At 37.9% G+C, this 18,002-nt stretch overlaps 1 protein-coding gene across 3 annotated transcripts; it reads right to left on the bottom strand.

Annotated features, from left to right (window-relative positions):
* Window positions 1–709: 709 nt before the first annotated feature.
* Window positions 710–15,756, bottom strand: LOC123755387 (pentatricopeptide repeat-containing protein 1, mitochondrial). 3 transcript variants are annotated; one of them, XM_045737965.2, is made up of 11 exons: window positions 15,517–15,756; window positions 12,129–12,859; window positions 11,593–11,730; window positions 10,875–11,049; window positions 8,614–8,762; window positions 7,223–7,680; window positions 6,054–6,177; window positions 5,461–5,565; window positions 3,691–3,821; window positions 2,196–2,370; window positions 710–1,551 (listed from the first exon to the last, which is right to left on the bottom strand). In XM_045737965.2, exons 2-11 carry the CDS (start codon window positions 12,843–12,845, stop codon window positions 1,390–1,392), a joined length of 2,334 nt encoding a protein of 777 aa, XP_045593921.2. In that variant the 5' UTR covers window positions 12,846–12,859; window positions 15,517–15,756; the 3' UTR covers window positions 710–1,389. The 3 variants fall into 3 exon arrangements, with proteins under 3 accessions (XP_045593921.2, XP_045593925.2, XP_045593922.2); XM_045737969.2 differs by lacking the exon at window positions 15,517–15,756 and adding an exon at window positions 15,401–15,458; XM_045737966.2 differs by lacking the exon at window positions 15,517–15,756 and adding an exon at window positions 15,070–15,251.
* Between the last annotated feature and the right edge of the window lie 2,246 nt (window positions 15,757–18,002).

Raw genomic sequence — 18,002 nt, 5'->3', positions numbered from 1 at the left:
TTTGTCCAGATCTGAGTTTAAGACCTGGCCCTCCTTGGCTAGACTGCAGTCTGGTGTTGGTTTGGCAGTCTGCCCTGTTCATGGGGTGGATGGCTATTCCCTATCAAAATATAGGAAAAATACTTCCTGCAAAAAAACAGGAAAAAATCAATCGAGTTATGTTGAAGTAATTAAGTAATATTTGTGGCAACTCCCACCATATGGCTTGGCTGAAACAGTCTGGCCGGGGCCTTTTCTAGCACCTGTACATTACCTTACCTTTTTTTTTTTTTTTCTTTTTTTTTTATTTGTATATATATACAAGAGTTGTTACATTCTTGTACAGCCACTAGTACGCGTAGCGTTTCGGGCAGGTCCCTGGAATACGATCCCCGCCGCGAAGAATCGTTGTTACAACCAAGTACACATCTTATTGTTGAGTTAAACAGAGGCTACAGTTAAGGATTTGCGCCCAGTAAATCCTCCCCGGCCAGGATACGAACCCATGACAAAGCGCTCGCGGAATGCCAGGCGAGTGTCTTACCACTACACCAGAGACTGGTAAAGACTTTCTCACTATCACAGCCAAAATATGTTTCATGTGAATTTCTTTTCCTTAAACTTGACTAGAATGATAATCTTAGTAAGAGCCCTATAAATTTCTGATTATTCTTTGGTCAACATTCATTGTACAAAACATGGGATGAGAGGTAGTGGCTCAAATTCAGTAAAAATTCATTGCAATATACTGTATTTGCAAATTCAAGTTTAATTTTAAATCAAATAAAGATACATAACTTATACAATATATTTCAGCATCATTCTAAAAGGGTTTTCATTTAAAATTCGTCTAGTGTATTTTACAAAATTTATCAATTATAGCAAGTCTTGATTAAGCAATGTTTGTATAAATATACATAGAGTATATACAGTACAGTACAGTATTAAACAATAAAGCATTTCCTATATGTACAATATATTACAGATGTATAGCACAGTGTAACTAAGATGATACAAATATTATACAATGTTTCTTTACAAAATATTACACACACACAGTACAGTACCTGTAAAAAGTAATGTTAACTTGAGACACACAACATGTTGTATGTTTTGTCTTCATTGTGAAAACTTGATCTGTATAGAACTTCACAAAATATACAATAATAACAAAAAAACTAAGATTTCAACATTCGCAAATTGTGTGTGTTCTTAACAACTTAGGATAATATTTCTTATTGGATCTCATACAAACTAGAATTAAGCTACATTGGGAATTTGTTATAATCAAAATTGTTCCTGATATAACATTAAAACAGGTGAGCAGTGCACTACAATTTTGTGACCAGGAGACAAGATATGGGACAAATTCACCTGAATTTCTGCCATACAAAGACACAGAGACAAAATCTAAGTGCTGTTAACTGCACTTGATGCTGCCTTGTATTGTGCCCAAGGATGATCTGGAAGTTGTATCGGTGATTTCTTAAGCCAATTTTTGTACTCTAAGAGATAGATCCTTATACCCTCCATCTTCCTTTTGCTGATTTTCATAGAAGATTTCTCTCTTTCCTGTAACAGGAAAGTAATAGTAACTATCCATTATTGATAAATATGGATTACTACAATTCATTAATAAAATGTATAGAATTACATGTTTATTTTTAATACTGAAAAATATTAAAAAAAAAAGTGATCATGAATGAATGTCATTTATATTTGTTAAGTGTACAATATAGCAGTGAATAGCTACATGATACAGTAATAGGCTAAAATCTCAAGTAAGTTTATTGAGATAATAAAATACATCACAAAACGATAGAGTAGCTTAGGCTGTTTTTACAGTGTCATTTGATCAGAGGCCAGATCATTTGCTCTGGCCCAAACCTAATACAGTATTATCATAATTATTACTTTTAATTAACATCCTGATTTTTAACCTATCTATAAAAAACAAAATCATTTCATCGCTTTACTGTACATTATGAAATGCATATAGTTATCAATAAATCAAAATTTAACAGATGTCTATACAGTACATGAAATATTAATCGTTACTGAACCAGATAAAGTGCATATAGGCATTAGAAGGCTTTACAAGAAAATAGTTTTATTAGCACTTTAAACTTCAAGAACATAAATTCCATTAGGACCCTGAAATCCATTTAGGAAGGTCACTTATACCTCAAAGTGATATAGTACAAGAAGTTATTTACCATTTGCAAGATAGTGTTGCGTGCTTTAGTCCTGGCAGATTCAAGAAGCTTGAGAAGATTAACATCCGGTTCAATGTTATGCTGATGCATTTCTTTTAGCATCTCTAATGTGAAGAAATAATCCTGCTGCAATAAGCTATTCTTTGCCAGAATTGTCATTATCTCCAGATTAGGTCTGAGGAATATACAAAAAATATTATTTTTTTTTTTTAACAAAAGGTTATACACAAACCATGATATAGCTAGAATTTAAAAAAAAAATCAAGTATTTGATGCAGTACCAGGATTAGAAATGCACCCAAATATTACATAAAATACAAGATTAATGAAATATGGCTGTTTGGTTGTAACCATAGATTTGGCTTAAATTAATTAATAATTTAACTCAATTTAATTATAATTTAGTAATTTACAATACAAATTTGTTCATTTAATGACAAATATAAAAACAAGTACTGTACAGTAAATGCCAACAGGCTGGTCCTTCAAAGTTAATAATTTAGGAAGAAATTTTGGTCAATTTAATTTACTAAATGTTTAGTTTAAGTTCTAATTAAATCTTGCAACACTGAGTGAACTAATCATACATAAATTAAATAGTAAAATGCTATAACCCTCCCCCCACATGTGGAGTTATGTAAATATAATAAACAACCCTATGAAGCAGTCCATTGAAGTTAGGATAACAATGAAAATAACTTGAATCACATAACCCCACAGTCCCAGCTCTACAAAGAAGGTGGAGGCACAGTACTAGCATGCACACTCATGCATTCATTAATTGTATCAACTCCCATTAAACGGAACAAGGGATCAGAGCTTCATCCGAGATAGGATTGACTCGTGGGAAGTCTTCCCAAAGGAGGACCTCTAACACCTCGGTGAAGACAACCTTGTTGGTGAATGATCTTTGACAGCAGTACCAGGGAAGGACATCCTGAAAACAAAGCTGAAGCAGATCACAGTAGCCAGAGAAACTCAATGTGAACAGCACACAAGCTAATGGAACATTTAAGGATTAAACCCTATATGTTGGACATAAAGGAAAGCTGAACACCTAACTTAGATAATGATAAGTGTTCTTCATGTGAACCAAAAGATGAGCCCAACTGATTGCCAGGCAAGAGTGTGTGGCATCATCTCTCTAGGACCTTGAGTGACACAGGATGTCCCATGGTGGTGGGTTGGGGAAATGCTGGAAACATACGTTCGTTGGCAACTACCAAACATTTCTCAAGAGGAAGGTCGAGTGTCTTGTGACCTATTTTCAATGCTTTTTGTGGGCAGTTCATCTTGGTACTGGGTTGATCTCTGGTTTCCACGAGATCCTTGCCCCATAGGGAGGGTAAAGGGGCTTGCAGAAGTCCTTGTACTAGGTGGGTCGAGTTAGTCACAAGAGCCAAGTGTGTCCAGTATCTAACATGAGTGCCAGTGACATAAGCAAAGGGAAGCTACCGAGTGACCTTACCCAGAAACAGATACAGATATTTATTACCTGAATTCAGCTGCTTCCATTTCTCGTAACAGGCCAATTGCATCTTCAAGATTCCGGCAACCCAAAGCTAGGCAACCAAAAGTGATTATATCAGGAAGTAATTGGTGCTCCTGCATTATGTCAAGAACATCCTGAAATTGAAACAGCAAATATTTATATTCAAATTAATTAATTATTTGAAAAGAAACAAACATGCATCACACTAACAAAAAAACATTGAATGTAATGAAACGCCAGTTACTGGATGAGCCCCGGAGGCTCCCTGAAACTATCTTACTGATCACTGTGATGCAACCTGTCACGTTGCATCACAAAAACTATGCAACACGATGCTCCCCGATCCCGCAGAATATCTGATGGGGATGAGTAAAAATGGAGTACAAGTAGGGAACGAGTCCCACAGGACTGCGGGTCGGAGGTATCACCCGACCCTACAGGCAGCAAGGCAGAGGCAGAAAAGATTATCACTACCCAGAGGCAGGGGCGACGAGCAACCGACGAATTCGTACAAGGCGACAACAGACTGAAAAGGTGCCATTGTACAACCGAGCCTGCCGGGGTTTTCCATTGCTCCCTTCACCTCTCTGAGGGGGGCCATAATCTGGTTCATGGCCCCCAGTAGGCTTACAAAGAACTGCAATTGATGACACTCAATGGTATGGCTCTTGATCAGTAAGGTAGCTTCAGGAAGCCGATGGGACTCCTCACAGGAAGAGGGCACATTTTACTAAGGAACACTGAAAAGGTCATCAAAGTTCAAATGTTTGCAAGCAGGACTACAAGGATGAGGGGTCCAACAAGGGGAGCTACATGGATGAGGGATCCTATATGGGGAGCTACAAGGATGAGGGGCACCAGCCATTGGGAGCTACCAGGACAATGGATCATACATGGAGTGCTGCCAGAACAAGGGGTCATGTATGGAGTGCTACCAAGACAAGAAGCCAGATACTGGGGGTGACCAGGATGAGGGGTCACACATAAGGAACAACATGACTTCAGAGTGGGGAAAATCATGCTTAATAAACTTGACTTCCAGAAAGTCCTTGATACAGTTCCATACAAAAGACTAATACATAAGATGGAGAGACAAGCAAAGATAACAGGAAAGGCACTGGACTGGGTATGGGAGTATGTGACTGATAGGAAACAAATGGGTCATAGTCAGAGAGGATATGTCAGACTGGAGAGGAGTAGGCAATGGTGTTCCCACAGGCTCTGTCCTAGTACCATTGCTCTTTCTAATTTATGTAAATGACTTCCCTGGGGAAGTGAGTTCTGACATACTGATGTTTGCAGATGATGCAAAATTCACAAGGAGCAAGAAATGAAGAGGGCTGTTGGGTGCTGCAAGAAGGCCTTGACAAACAAGGGGGTACAACCATGGTAAAGGGAGAGTCACACATGGGGTATTAGCAAGGCAAAAGGGGGGGGGGGTCACACATTGGGCACTAGCGGGACTGAAGAGTCACAAACAAGATACTAGTACTATTAGAACAACTGCTCTAACTTGTGTTTCTCTAAATCTTTGTCAGGAATTTAAGCTGTGCTCAATCGTACAATCCATGTACAGTTGTTGAACTATGTATAACTGAGTACTGTAATATGCAAAGAAAAGAAACCAAAGCTTTCTATCTAGGATGTTTTTGAAAGTGCTAGACATTCCTACAAACTCCATTGCAACCATTTAAATAGGTGCACTTAAACAATAAACATTGGTAATATTTTAAAAATTGATTAAACATTATATAATGTTCAGTACCGACATACCTTTGCAGCCCCAGCATCTTTCCGGAAGTTGCGTTTGCGAATTAGCATGTTGCAAAATTGTGTGTCTGGACTGAGGCCAATATTTTTCATAGACTGGAGGAGGGCCTAAAAAGAAACAGTTATAATAATAATAAAAAATTTGTTCATTGAACATGGATGCTGACACCTGTCAGTATATACCAAGGTTTTGGATGACTGTAAATGTATGTATTAATGGATGTACTGTACTTAAATTATAAATTCCTTCACTGAGAGCAGTGGGAACATGAAACAAATTTAGTTTTTAACATGAAATGAACAAGGATGAAGAATGGAAAAATAAAAACCGCAAAATATTAAATTCTTGGATTGGTGAAAAACACAGCAACAGAGTATTGCTTGACCATAATGATGCATTTCTCTCGTGGATTCATTTCCTAGCATTCTGGTCTTGCACTCTTCTCACACCAGCAAATCCAATCATAATCACTTACACACTTCTTTCATCAACTATCTTTCTTTCCCCAAATCCCCTCTAGGTAAATGGCAGAATAGCCTTAGTAATTAAGAAATAGTATTCAGAACAGTGTATATCAAAATGAATCCACACCAACCTCCTCTGCTTCAGTACTTGCAGGTAAAGAATCCAGAAGTTGCGTGACAGACTTCAAATTTGCTTTTACTCGGTCTCGTTCCATTTGTTTAAATATTCCACTGGGCCCACCTAGAAGAGCTAACCTACAAAAGTATACAAAAGTATGACAATAGAGCAATGATATTTAGGTAAAGTGTAAATTAACACCCTATAAATTTATTATTAATAAATTATGACTAACAAAATGTAATATACAGCTACATTATTTATTCAATGTACTGTATTCTAAAAAGTTTCATGCTACAGCAGACTATTTATTTGAAAGACTGAATTACAATAACTTTATTTATATATCAATAGGCCACTGTATATAATGATTTTTTCTTTGATGTGTACATACTTCAAATTGTAAGATCTTAACTCAGATTTGTAATAATTTGGCTAACAAAAATAGAGCATAGTGTAATAAAACACCACTTTGTGTGGCAGTTCAGCCTGCGCTTCCTGGAGCACAAGGTACAGTACTGACAACTCAGGATTGCCCCTCCAAATGTTAGGGTATTGAGACCTTCTTTATCTGGGGAAGTTATCCTAAGTAAAGTGAGTGGGTGACTGTCGCAAGTTTAGGGTCCCAAGGATCTGTCCTGGGAACTATTGTTTATTATACATATATATATATTAATGATTTAGATACAAGATTGATCATCATCATTTGTAAATTTGGTTACAAAAATTGGCAGGAAATAAATTCAGAAGATTCAAAATCACTAAAAGACTTAAAATGGATTGAGAGTAGTACAGTAGTTTAATACTGACAAATATAGGGTTTAAGCAGAAGTAATAACAACATCAAATATCAACTAGACAATGTTTACAACACCAAATATGTCAAAAAATATCTGGTAATCACTGAGCCAAATTAAATACAGTACACAAGCAAAAGCTGTAAAATAGAAAATATGTAAGAAATTTAACAAATGTCTGTTTTCTGAGCTGATACATTTGTTTAACTCATATAGCTTGGATCACTATCTACAATTAATTCCTGTGCATGAATTGCCATATGTATATGATTTTTAAATTTTGTGAACTATTTTTTGTCACAAGCACCATAATGTAAAACTTAATTAGCCGAGTCATTTAAGGTTAAACATGAAAGACAGAATACGTCCATCAACATTGGCTTACCTGTCATGTGGTTGATCCAGTGATCCCAAACCCACAACAGTTCCGGGAGTTATCTTCCTACCTAATAAATTAGGTAATACAAGATCCTCTTTTGTACTATTCTGTATTTCTCTCTTGATTTCAATCAACTTGTATATCTTTTCATCTTTTACATTTTCACTAGTAACGGGAGAATTACTATTACTTATTTCCACATTGCCTGATATATCCTGAGTGCTGCTTGCATCTCCTGGAACAGGATCATGTTTTTTGATCTCACTTTCTATGACCAGAATATTTTCCTTTACTATTTGTTTCATCTTCTCTTTTGCTCCTTTACATGAGGCATTTACTTTTTCCTGCAGCAGCCTGGAGGTCAATTGTGGGTCTCCACTGCCACAGTCCTTGATGGAACGTATCAAGAGATTATATGAATAAATATCTGGAGATAGTTTCAACTCTCGCATTTTCCTCCATACCTGTTAATAAAATAAACAAGATTATTTCAAATTACTGTAAACAAAATGAAGCTGGTTGACATTAATGAAACAATATTGGTTCAAAATCTAGCTAGTCAGGGCTGGATTACCCAATAAGTTAAACAATGGGCGATTTAATACGAGTTAGGCCCTCGGTAGCTTACCAAATTTAAGGTATTTAAGTGTAGAGCAGGCCACAGAGCTCAAAACATCAAACATTCGAGCCAGCAGGAGAGGCGTTGTTGCCACATAAGGCATTACAAGCCAAACACTAGAAAATACATTGATGTGCACACACAGAAGTGCAAGATATGCACAGAGAAAAAGACGCTTAGCAAACACAAATACTGGAGTTCGAACAACGAGCATCTAAATGAGACACCCCTCTAGAGGTCAAGGACATTACCCCTGCCTCAAAGAGAAACCAAGATTCTAATCCTGGTTACCTGTAGGCAACAGTGTGTTTCAGGGGCTAGGAAAGCAAACAAGTGGGCCCTCCCAGAAATTGTATTTGAATTAATTATGTTCCATTATAACTCAAGTGCTCCACTATCATTCAGACCAGTCTGTCAAAGAAATCATGTCTTATTATTTCAGTAAAATCAATAAATTAAATCAGTTTCTCTGGCCTGTCTGTAACTTGGCACAATACAACATATTACATTTTACATAGCTTATAATTAACCACATTTGACAAGATATTTACACTGAAATTCAATCTTGTAAAAATTAAGATTAGCTCAAAAATTAAGACAAGCTCAAAACCTCACGCTTCTGAGCTTCTCACTCTCGTGGGGTTGGTGATTCAAGTCGACTAGTGCCCAGGTGAATGAAATGTTTATATCCATGGTAGTGTGGCTGCCAATTTATAAGATATTAATGCTTTCATTTATTGCACAAATCTATAGTACTATGGTGAAAGGGATAACTTACCATTAATGCATGCCTAAAACCTGTTTGCTTGTCAGTAACACATGCCTGAAGCAGAAAATTAATAGTTTCCGTGGTGACTAGCAATCCTTGCTCAATCATGTCATCAACAATTTGGAAGGCTGTGTTGATATCTCCACATCTTCCAAATGCTGAAATAAAGGGTGTTTAGGTAAATATAATGCACCTTCCTGAAGAGATACCTCAGTTGCTCCCTTGAGACAGCAACATATTTGGGTTTACACAAACATTTGGTCAAACAGGCTCTAATAACTTGTTGATGACTAAACCAAACATCAAAAGATGGAGAACCGACGATGTTTCAAAAAAATATAATGGTTCTGGACCATTATCAAGTCGTAATAACTTGTTCAGCCACCATGACCAGAATCTTGAGAGGTCGCTGTCTCAGAGAAGCAACAAGCGCCCCTAAACATGTGCAGTGAAAGATAGTTATGTATTACCAATACATGTTTTAGGCACAAGGACATAAAATTACACTGCATCGTACAACCTATATAAGGATATAAAAGAAAGAAAATACGAAATTATAGTACAGTGGAACCTCAAAAATGTTTGGTTTCAAAGAATTTTGCCTTTTTTTCCCAATTTATTACTTTTTGGGTCATTTTTGGGTCAGAAAATTTTGGGTCATTTTCTTATCGTAAATGACAGAAACACATCTATGCACATATTTTTCCCGGTCCTGGTAAGAGGCTCCCGGTAGTACAGTCGAGACAGCAGAGTGGATAGCGGTTCAGATTCGTAGTTCTGAGGTTCCAGGTTCGATCCCAGGTGGAGGTGGAAATAAACGGGCAGAGTTTCTTTCACCCTGATGCTCCTGTTACATAGCAGTAAATAGGTACCTGAGAGCTAGACAGATGCTACAGCCTACTTCCTGAGGATGTGTAACAAAAAGAAAAAAAAAAAAAGGTCTGGCCGAGGACCAAGCTGTGGGGACACCAAGCCCCGAAACTATCTCAAGACAACCTTCCTCTTCCTATTCTCAGATTTATATTTTTAATCTTTTTTTTTTTTTAGTGCATGCCAATTTTATCATAATGCATTAAATTTTGTATAAGGTTTTATATCACACCAGGAAGATATAAGAGAAATTGAACTTTAACGGTGAACATTATAGGAAATTAAGTGAATTCTTTGGATGAATTGACTGGGAAATATGTTGGTATAGGAAATGATAACCAAGATGAACACTAAGCTTTGTAAAATTATAATGAAAGAACTCAAATTTTCATACCAAAACAGGTTAATCAGAAATTTTGAAAGATCTAGGGATGAAGATGCACTCACTGTAATAACTGGTATACTGTATATAGTTTAGCTTTTGTTGTTATTAATGTAAATGTTTCTCTTAGTTAAAATAACAGCTTGTTTTATTTGTTAAATTTTATGATTCATTTGTAAGTGTTTGAGAGTATGTTCAGAATTAGTAAATGTGTATATGTACTTCAGTGTGTGTAAAGTTTCCCTGCGCGTTTTCGCAAGAGTTGTGTCCCTGCACTCCACGAGGAGAGAGGAGCGAGACTTCACACACTGGGTGTGTGCTCGAGAGGGGCCCCAACCTCACAGTGTGAGGTTATTGACCTCCATTATATCTGTGACTGGAATACTGTCATTAATCTGGTGAGTGAGAAGGTATTCCATTGTAGTGTACTATCTCATTTCCTGTGTCTTAATAAATGTAATGCACACACAATGACTGTTTGTAGTCCCACCAATTCAAAAATATGGTATCAGCCACACGTGGTTACTCTTGTGTTTGAAGTGTTTATAAATGCATATTGGTTCTACACCCCCTGTTTTAAAGAAACGTATGTATACTGTAAGTGAAGAAGTATAGGCCGGGTATTGTTAGTCTGTACCCTAGAGTATGGCTTTCAAGCTCATACCCTTAAATCATATACAAACAGCGCACATATACATAGCTGGGGACTAGGGGCTGAAGCGCAATCCTTGCAAACACGTGTTCAATAGACGATGAGTCACAATAACATGACTGAAGACTGGAATACTGTCATTACTGAAGATATGATGACCAGACCACACATCAGAGGATGGAGAAATGACACCATTTTATGCCACGGGGCCCCAAGTTACAGACAGGTCTGAGAAAAATATTTTCACATACAACTTGATAATGGTTCTGGACGGACCAAAATGTCGTCGTTTCTCAATCTTCTGATCATCCCAGTGTGTTTAATATATTCATCTGATGCAGTGTTGCTCATTAATATCTGATGTACCTTTTATCATAGCATGGGTGATTGTTTGGTTGAAAATGTATCCCTTTTCTAGTAACTGCTCTCGCAGCCCGGTAGCCCGCTTCAGTCCATCAGTGGTTGGCCACGGGGAGTTGGCACATGCATTGAACAGTCCAGTGTATGCTACAGGCTGAATTTGAAAACCACATCTCTTCATCTGGGAAATACAAAATTTATACTGTATTAAGTAAAGTGAGGCCTGATTCCAATGCAATACATGGGGGAAGGGAAGGGAATTATCAGGGGAAAATGCCTAGCCATTACAACTATATATCCCTTGGTCAGGATAAGTCAGGATAAGGATAAAAAAAAAAAAAATTTTAACTGTCTCTTTCTACTATCTTGAGGTCTACGAATACTGTACTACATATACAGATTTCAATTTTTTCGTATTATAACTGAATACACAAAAATAAAGTGATTAAATTGAAATGCCCCTTTAGAAAATTCACTTTTGCAAACAGAGTGGTAGATGGTTGGAACAAGTTAGGTGAGAAGGTGGGAGGCCAAAACCATCAGTAATTTCAAAGCGTTATACGACAAAGAGTACAGTACTGGGAAGATGGGACACCACGAGCGTAGCTTTTATCCTGTAATTACACTTGGGTAATTACACACACACACACACACTAAAATCAGCATCTCTTACCAGAAAGGTAAGAGATGCTGATAATAAAATGATTAACTCTTAAAACATTACCTGATTGTAAAGGTGAAAAGCTTTTTTAGTATACCCAGCCCTTCCACAGGCATTTATAAGAACTTGGTAACAAAAGTAATCAGGCTTGGCCGCCACAGCTGGCATCTCCTCCTCCAGAATCTTCAGAGCATCTAGCAACTGGAAAAGAATGCCTTCTATTTCTCATGCATATAATTAACAATAAACATTCTTCTATCTTATGCCTAGTAATGTATCGGTATTCAAGCACAGCACTTTAATATACTGTAAATGAACATTTCCTGGCATCAAACGTGACAATCTGGATTGTGTACATTATAAATAAATTTGCAAACTAATTCAGTCAATAACATATTAACTGTATAGAAATATCATACTAACCATCAAATGAATAATGATTTGATACAGAAAATTCAAATGTGAAAATTTTTACCATGTGATTAAACTGCAAATTAACATTTTATTGATTTCTCTAAGATCACCTAATATATCTACACATATTCTTATATACACATATCAATTTATTTCATATATTTCAATTTATTGAGGGTACCAACCTTTCTTTCCTTGCACAAGTTCTTCATCCGCAGCCCATAGTATGCAGGTCTATGTCTCCTTTCCAGCTTTGCTTCTTGGTACCTTTCTTCTCTCTCATCGCCTTCATCACCAGTTGCATTCAAATGATCAAGCTTTGGTGGAGCTATTGTACCAAATTTATCGCTGCTTATTTGTTCTGGCTGACTTTCATTTTCCTTTTCCAAGCGCAAATTTGTATTTTCGTTGAGAGACGCATTTAGAGAGGTGTTACCATCTTCACTTTTCACAGTTTTCTTTTTGGCATTTTTCTTTTGGAAGTAGTAATAATCATCCTCATTATCGTCTTGTAAAATATTTCCCGAATCCTTCAGGAGTTCCTCATAATGTGCATCTTTAAATCTATTCCATTTGTCAAGAATATTCTCTTGTTGATAATTCTCCAAACTCTCCACTAATGGTGTACTTCTTCCATTTTCTTTAAATCTATAAATATTTTCATTGAACTTAAATTTTGCAAAGCTGCCAGGAGCTGTCTGTTGGCCATTTTTATCCTTTAAATTATTATTATTTACACTAGATAACGCAGCTAAACGTCCAAATGTATCACTATCAACTTTGTCTGATTCGGTATTCACAACTGTCAGTGAAACTAATCGATGCCATAGAGGATTGCTAAATGTCGTTTGCCAATGTGGATGACACTTCCCCAAGCCAAATTTTAAGGAATACCAGTACATCTTTCAACAATCACCTGAAAAACAAAACAAAAAAACAAATGTAATGATGATAATAAAAATAATGCCAATTACTGGGTGAGCTCCAATGGCTCCCTGAAGCTACTACACTGATACAGTGCCATACTACAGCACTAGGTGCCGTCAGTCGTGGAGTTCTTATTAGCTTACCAGTGACCATGAGCCAGAACCTGGCTCATGGAGCAAAGAAGCATGCATTGAGGGACTCAAAAGAACCCCTCAGAAACACCTGCAACACAGTAGATACCTGTCACCACTGAAGCGTGCGGATATGACAAACTGCACCAAGCCCCAAAAGCCCCAAACAAAAACAAAGGATAGCCTGCCATCCATGACTACTCTGGAACCTCGTAACGCACCCATCAATGGGACGAAGAACCGAACTGGAAGGAAGCTGGGTCCATAACCGAGGCATAAACCGGTCTGCATAGGAGGTATACACAGGCTCGGTTCCAGCTTGCTGGAACAAATGTGGACATCTTCAAGATAAAATTGAATAGTTTTCTTTAAGAAGTGCTGGACCATCATACCATCTTGTGTATGATGTGACTTGTATCCCTAATAAATTAGCCCGTCCTCCTAAGATTTTCCAACATCCAGAAAACAGTCAGTCCAGAAAATAGTCAATTTAAAGTGTTCTCTCCTAACCTACCAAAGGACCCAAAACAGAAAATGGGACAGTACGTCACTTTCGTGAGCTGCTTCTATTTTCTAGTACGACAATTTTTGGCCTTATGTAACGCATACGACCAAAATGCGACGTTCTCTGTAAGGCAGGTTGAATAAATAGGAACTACTTGCAGGAGTAATAGGTCTTCTGCAGTTAACTCTATTCTTATGCTATGTCTATGTAACTTGCTTATCAATTCTTTAACATCCTAATCCAAATGAATCTGAGTTCCTGAGTTCATTATGTGCCTCTGTAACCTTTTCCAATACCACTCACAGAATGGGTATGGGGTCCACTACCATTCACAGAATGGGTATGGGGTCCACTACCATTCACAGGATGGGTATGGGGTCCACTACCAATCACAGGGTGGGTATGGGATCCACTACCACTCACTGGATGGGTATGGGATGCATAATGAATTGATTAATAGTCTTATACCCAGTTCATAAATTTCAATTTGGGTCATACATTAGTGGTTATTGTTTCTGTAAGTGCAACAAGTGTTATGAATACTGTTGCTGTTATTAGGTTAAAGGGAAGCTATAACACAGGGCTTTATAATACACATACTGCATGGCAGGTGTTTTGTGACACCCTGACCTTGCCCTGGGAGGAAAGTACTAGTACTTCCCCTAGGAGGAAAGTATTAGTACTTCCCCTGGGAGGAAAGTACTAGTACTGACATTACACACACACACACACACACAGAGCCAACTGCAAGACTATTAATTGATGCCCAGTGACTCCAGATGATCATTATAATGTGTCACATGTTTTTCAACTCTGGGAGGCCAAACACAGTTGAAGCCAAAATCACGAAAACCATTCTAAAATTCTAAACCCAATCGGACAAAAAAATCAGCAATGTCTTCCAGTGACTTCCAGCAGAGTACACCTGTACACAGATATTATAAAGAACTTTTTCAGTGTCAGAGTAGTTAACAGATGGGATGCATTAGGCAGTGATGTGGTGGAGGCTGACTCCATATAGTTTCATATGCAATATGATAAGAGCCCAGTAGGCTCAGGAATCTGTACACCAGTTGATTGATAGTTGAGAGGCAGGACCAAAGAGCCAAAGCTCGACCCCCGCAAGCACAACTAGGCGAGTAGGTGAGTACTCAGTGGGCACACCAAGATATCCACTGAGACCCACTAACTCCCCAGACCTCTAGACCACACTGGTGCCAGAGTAAGTCATCTCAAGAGCCAACAAGACAACTGGAGGGGAGCCATATCGTCTTATCACCCCGGGCAATAGGAGTGCCAGGTGCCAGAAAGTGGGCTGTTGAAGAGGACTGCCAGACAGCAGATTTGTGACCCAGAGGGCACTAACTGTCTTAGCTGGTGGACCCTAAGGCAGAGTAGGAGTACAGATCTCCGTCAGGAATCAAAGTTGAACCACACGTCCAAAGACTTTGAAAACTGGAAGGAAGTCCCTACTTCTTTAAAGATATTCCACGGTATCTGTTAGCTTCTCTCTGTAATCACAGATTGACCTGTGGAGGTGAATAGGTCGCTACTTTTACTTACAATTTATTTAAATTGTTTTAAATTTTGCCCCATGGGGCGAGTTTATTGGGCAGCGCCACTCATCTTGTACATGCTGCTATGGCATTACGTCCACTCACAACACTCCTCAATAGGAAGAAAACCCGCTGGGTTTTCACCTGTCACTTGTACCCAGACACAGCTGGGACTTGCTTAACTGTCTCAAGTGAACAGCTCCTCAAACAAGAAGATTAACATCTATCAACCCTTAAAAGCTTACGTTATCTTGCAGGTGCAAAAACTTGATAACATTTTATAAATCTTGCTAGAAATTACGTACTTAATATTATGTATATTATGTTAGAGTACGGACCTGCCCGAAACGCTGTGCGTACTACTGTAGTGGCTTTACAAGAATGTGAACACATCATGCTATGTACTCTCATAAACCCAATGTAACTTCTTGAACAAAAATAAACAAATAAATACTTGTCGGCGTCGTCGTCTTGATACTACAGTTTGTATGGAGTTTTTTCTCCTGATGACTGCACGAGTTATGTTTCTTGTATTATTGTAGTTTGTAGTAACTGTAGTTCCTCCTCTTCTTCTTGATAGTAGGTGCAGTTTGCATGAAGGGAAGTTTGTTTCCTTTACACACACACACACACACACAGGAGCTTCTCCTCCTGCGCGGGAGATGTTGTTGTGTTCTTGAGCACGGTTGCCAGAACCAAATTGCTGAAAGTAGCGAGCTGACGGTCTAAAAGTAGCTATTTTTATTTTTGTAATATGAGTACTGTAGCCCAATTTTTTGTTTAGTGACTGATACGGGTTTCAACGTAATATATTTTGATATATAGAGTACACTACACGATGTTAATTGTTTTATTAATATTTATATATATTAATAAAACAATTATATATTAGTATTTATATTATTTCTACACACACACATTGTGTGCGCGCGCGCGTGTAATTACCTAAGTGTAGTTTCAGGATGAGAGCTACGCTCGTGGTGTCCCGTCTTCCCAGCACTCTTTGTCATATAACACGTTGAGACTACTGACGGTCTTGGCCTCCACCACCTTCTCACCTAACTTGTTCCAGCCGTCTACCACTCTGTTTGCAAAAGTGAATTTTCTTATATTTCTTCGGCATCTGTGTTTAGCTAGTTTAAATCTATGACCTCTTGTTCTTAAAGTTCCAGGTCTCAGGAAATCTTCCCTATCGATTTTACCAATTCCTGTTACTATTTTGTGTGTAGTGATCATATCACTTCTTTTTCTTCTGTCTTCTAGTTTTGGCATATTTAATGCCTCTAACCTCTCCTCATAGCTCTTGCCCTTCAGTTCTGGGAGCCACTTAGTAGCATGTCTTTGCACCCTTTCCAGTTTGTTGATGTGCTTCTTAAGATATGGGCACCACACAACCGCTGCATATTCTAGCTTTGGCCTAACAAAACTCGTGAACAATTTCTTTAGTATTTCTCCATCCATGCATTTAAAAGCAATTCTGAGGAAACCCAGAAAATAAACTATACAATGAATAACCACCAATCAAAATACCAAACTACATTAAGATAAAGGAACTATTAAAAATATATAGTTCCTATATAAAAAAATATATAGGAGCTATTAAAAATATAACCGGACCCCGGTTACCCAACTGGTTGGGTAACCAGGGTAACTGTTACCCAACCAGTTGTGTAACCGGACCCCGACAAGTTGTGTCACCAGACCCCAACCAGGTGTGTAACCGGACCCTGACCAGGTGTGTAACCAGACCCCAACCAGGTGTGTAACCAGACCCCAACCAGGTGTGTAACTGGACCAAGACCAGGTGTGTAACCGCAAGCCAAAATATCTGAAATGTCGGAAATTTGACTCATGAGCGTGATTTTTGAGCCGAATTCTGACTCTCTGCACCTATTTTCATTTTCAAATTACGAATTTTTACACCGAAAATATGCCAATTACTGAAAACGGCGATGGGTCATATTTTGCCCAAACCCCCCTGCAGTTTTCAAAATATCTGAAATATCGGAAATTTGACTCCTGAGCGTGATTTTTGAGCCGAATTCTGACTCTCTGCACCTATTTTTATTTTCAAATTACGACTTTTTATACCGAAAATATGCCAATTACTGAAAACGGCGATGGGTCATATTTTGCCCAAACCCCCCTGAAGTTTTCAAAATATCTGAAATGTCGGAAATTTGACTCCTGAGCGTGATTTTTGAGCCGAATTCTGACTCTCTGCACTTATTTTCCTTTCCAAATTACAACTTTTTATACCGAAAATATGCCAATTATTGAAAACGGCGATGGGTCATATTTTGCCCAAACCCCCCTGCAGTTTTCAAAATATCTGAAATGTCGAAAATTTGACTCCTGAGCGTGATTTTTGAGCCAAATTCTGACTCTCTGCACCTATTTTCATTTTCAAATTACGACTTTTTATACCAAAAATATGCCAATTACTGAAAACGGCGATGGGTCATATTTTGCCCAAACCCCCCTGCAGTTTTCAAAATATCTGAAATGTCCGAAATTTGACTCCTGAGCGTGATTTTTGAGCCGAATTCTGACTCTCTGCACCTATTTTCAATTTCAAATTTCTACTTTTTATACCGAAATTAAGCAATTACTGAAAACGGCGATGGGTCATATTTTGCCCAAACCACCCTGCAGTTTTCAAAATATCTGAAGTGTCGGAAATTTGACTCCTGAGCGTGATTTTTGAGCCGAATTCTTACTCTCTGCACCTATTTTCATTTTCAAATTACGAATTTTTACACCGAAAATATGCCAATTACTGAAAACGGCGATGGGTCATATTTTGCCCAAACCCCCCTGCAGTTTTCAAAATATCTGAAATGTCCGAAATTTGACTCCTGAGCGTGATTTTTGAGCCGAATTCTGACTCTCTGCACCTATTTTCATTTTCAAATTACGAATTTTATACCAAAAATATGC

This window comes from Procambarus clarkii, chromosome 20 (assembly GCF_040958095.1).
Source record: "Procambarus clarkii isolate CNS0578487 chromosome 20, FALCON_Pclarkii_2.0, whole genome shotgun sequence".
Taxonomy (NCBI): Eukaryota; Metazoa; Arthropoda; class Malacostraca; order Decapoda; family Cambaridae; genus Procambarus; species Procambarus clarkii.
The sequence above is the reverse complement of the archived record's forward strand: the minus strand, read 5'-3'. Positions and strand labels throughout refer to the sequence as shown.

What these genes read in the sequence shown, in the direction of transcription:
- LOC123755387 (XM_045737965.2), bottom strand. Translation starts at nt 12,845, where the DNA reads ATGTACTGGTATTCCTTAAAATTTGGCTTGGGGAAGTGTCATCCACAT. An exon ending in CACCCATGCTATGATAAAAG is followed by an intron (nt 8,763 to 10,874) that starts GTACATCAGATA and finishes CCTTTATTTCAG; the next exon opens with CATTTGGAAGATGTGGAGAT. An exon ending in GTTTTAGGCATGCATTAATG is followed by an intron (nt 7,681 to 8,613) that starts GTAAGTTATCCC and finishes TTTTATTAACAG; the next exon opens with GTATGGAGGAAAATGCGAGA.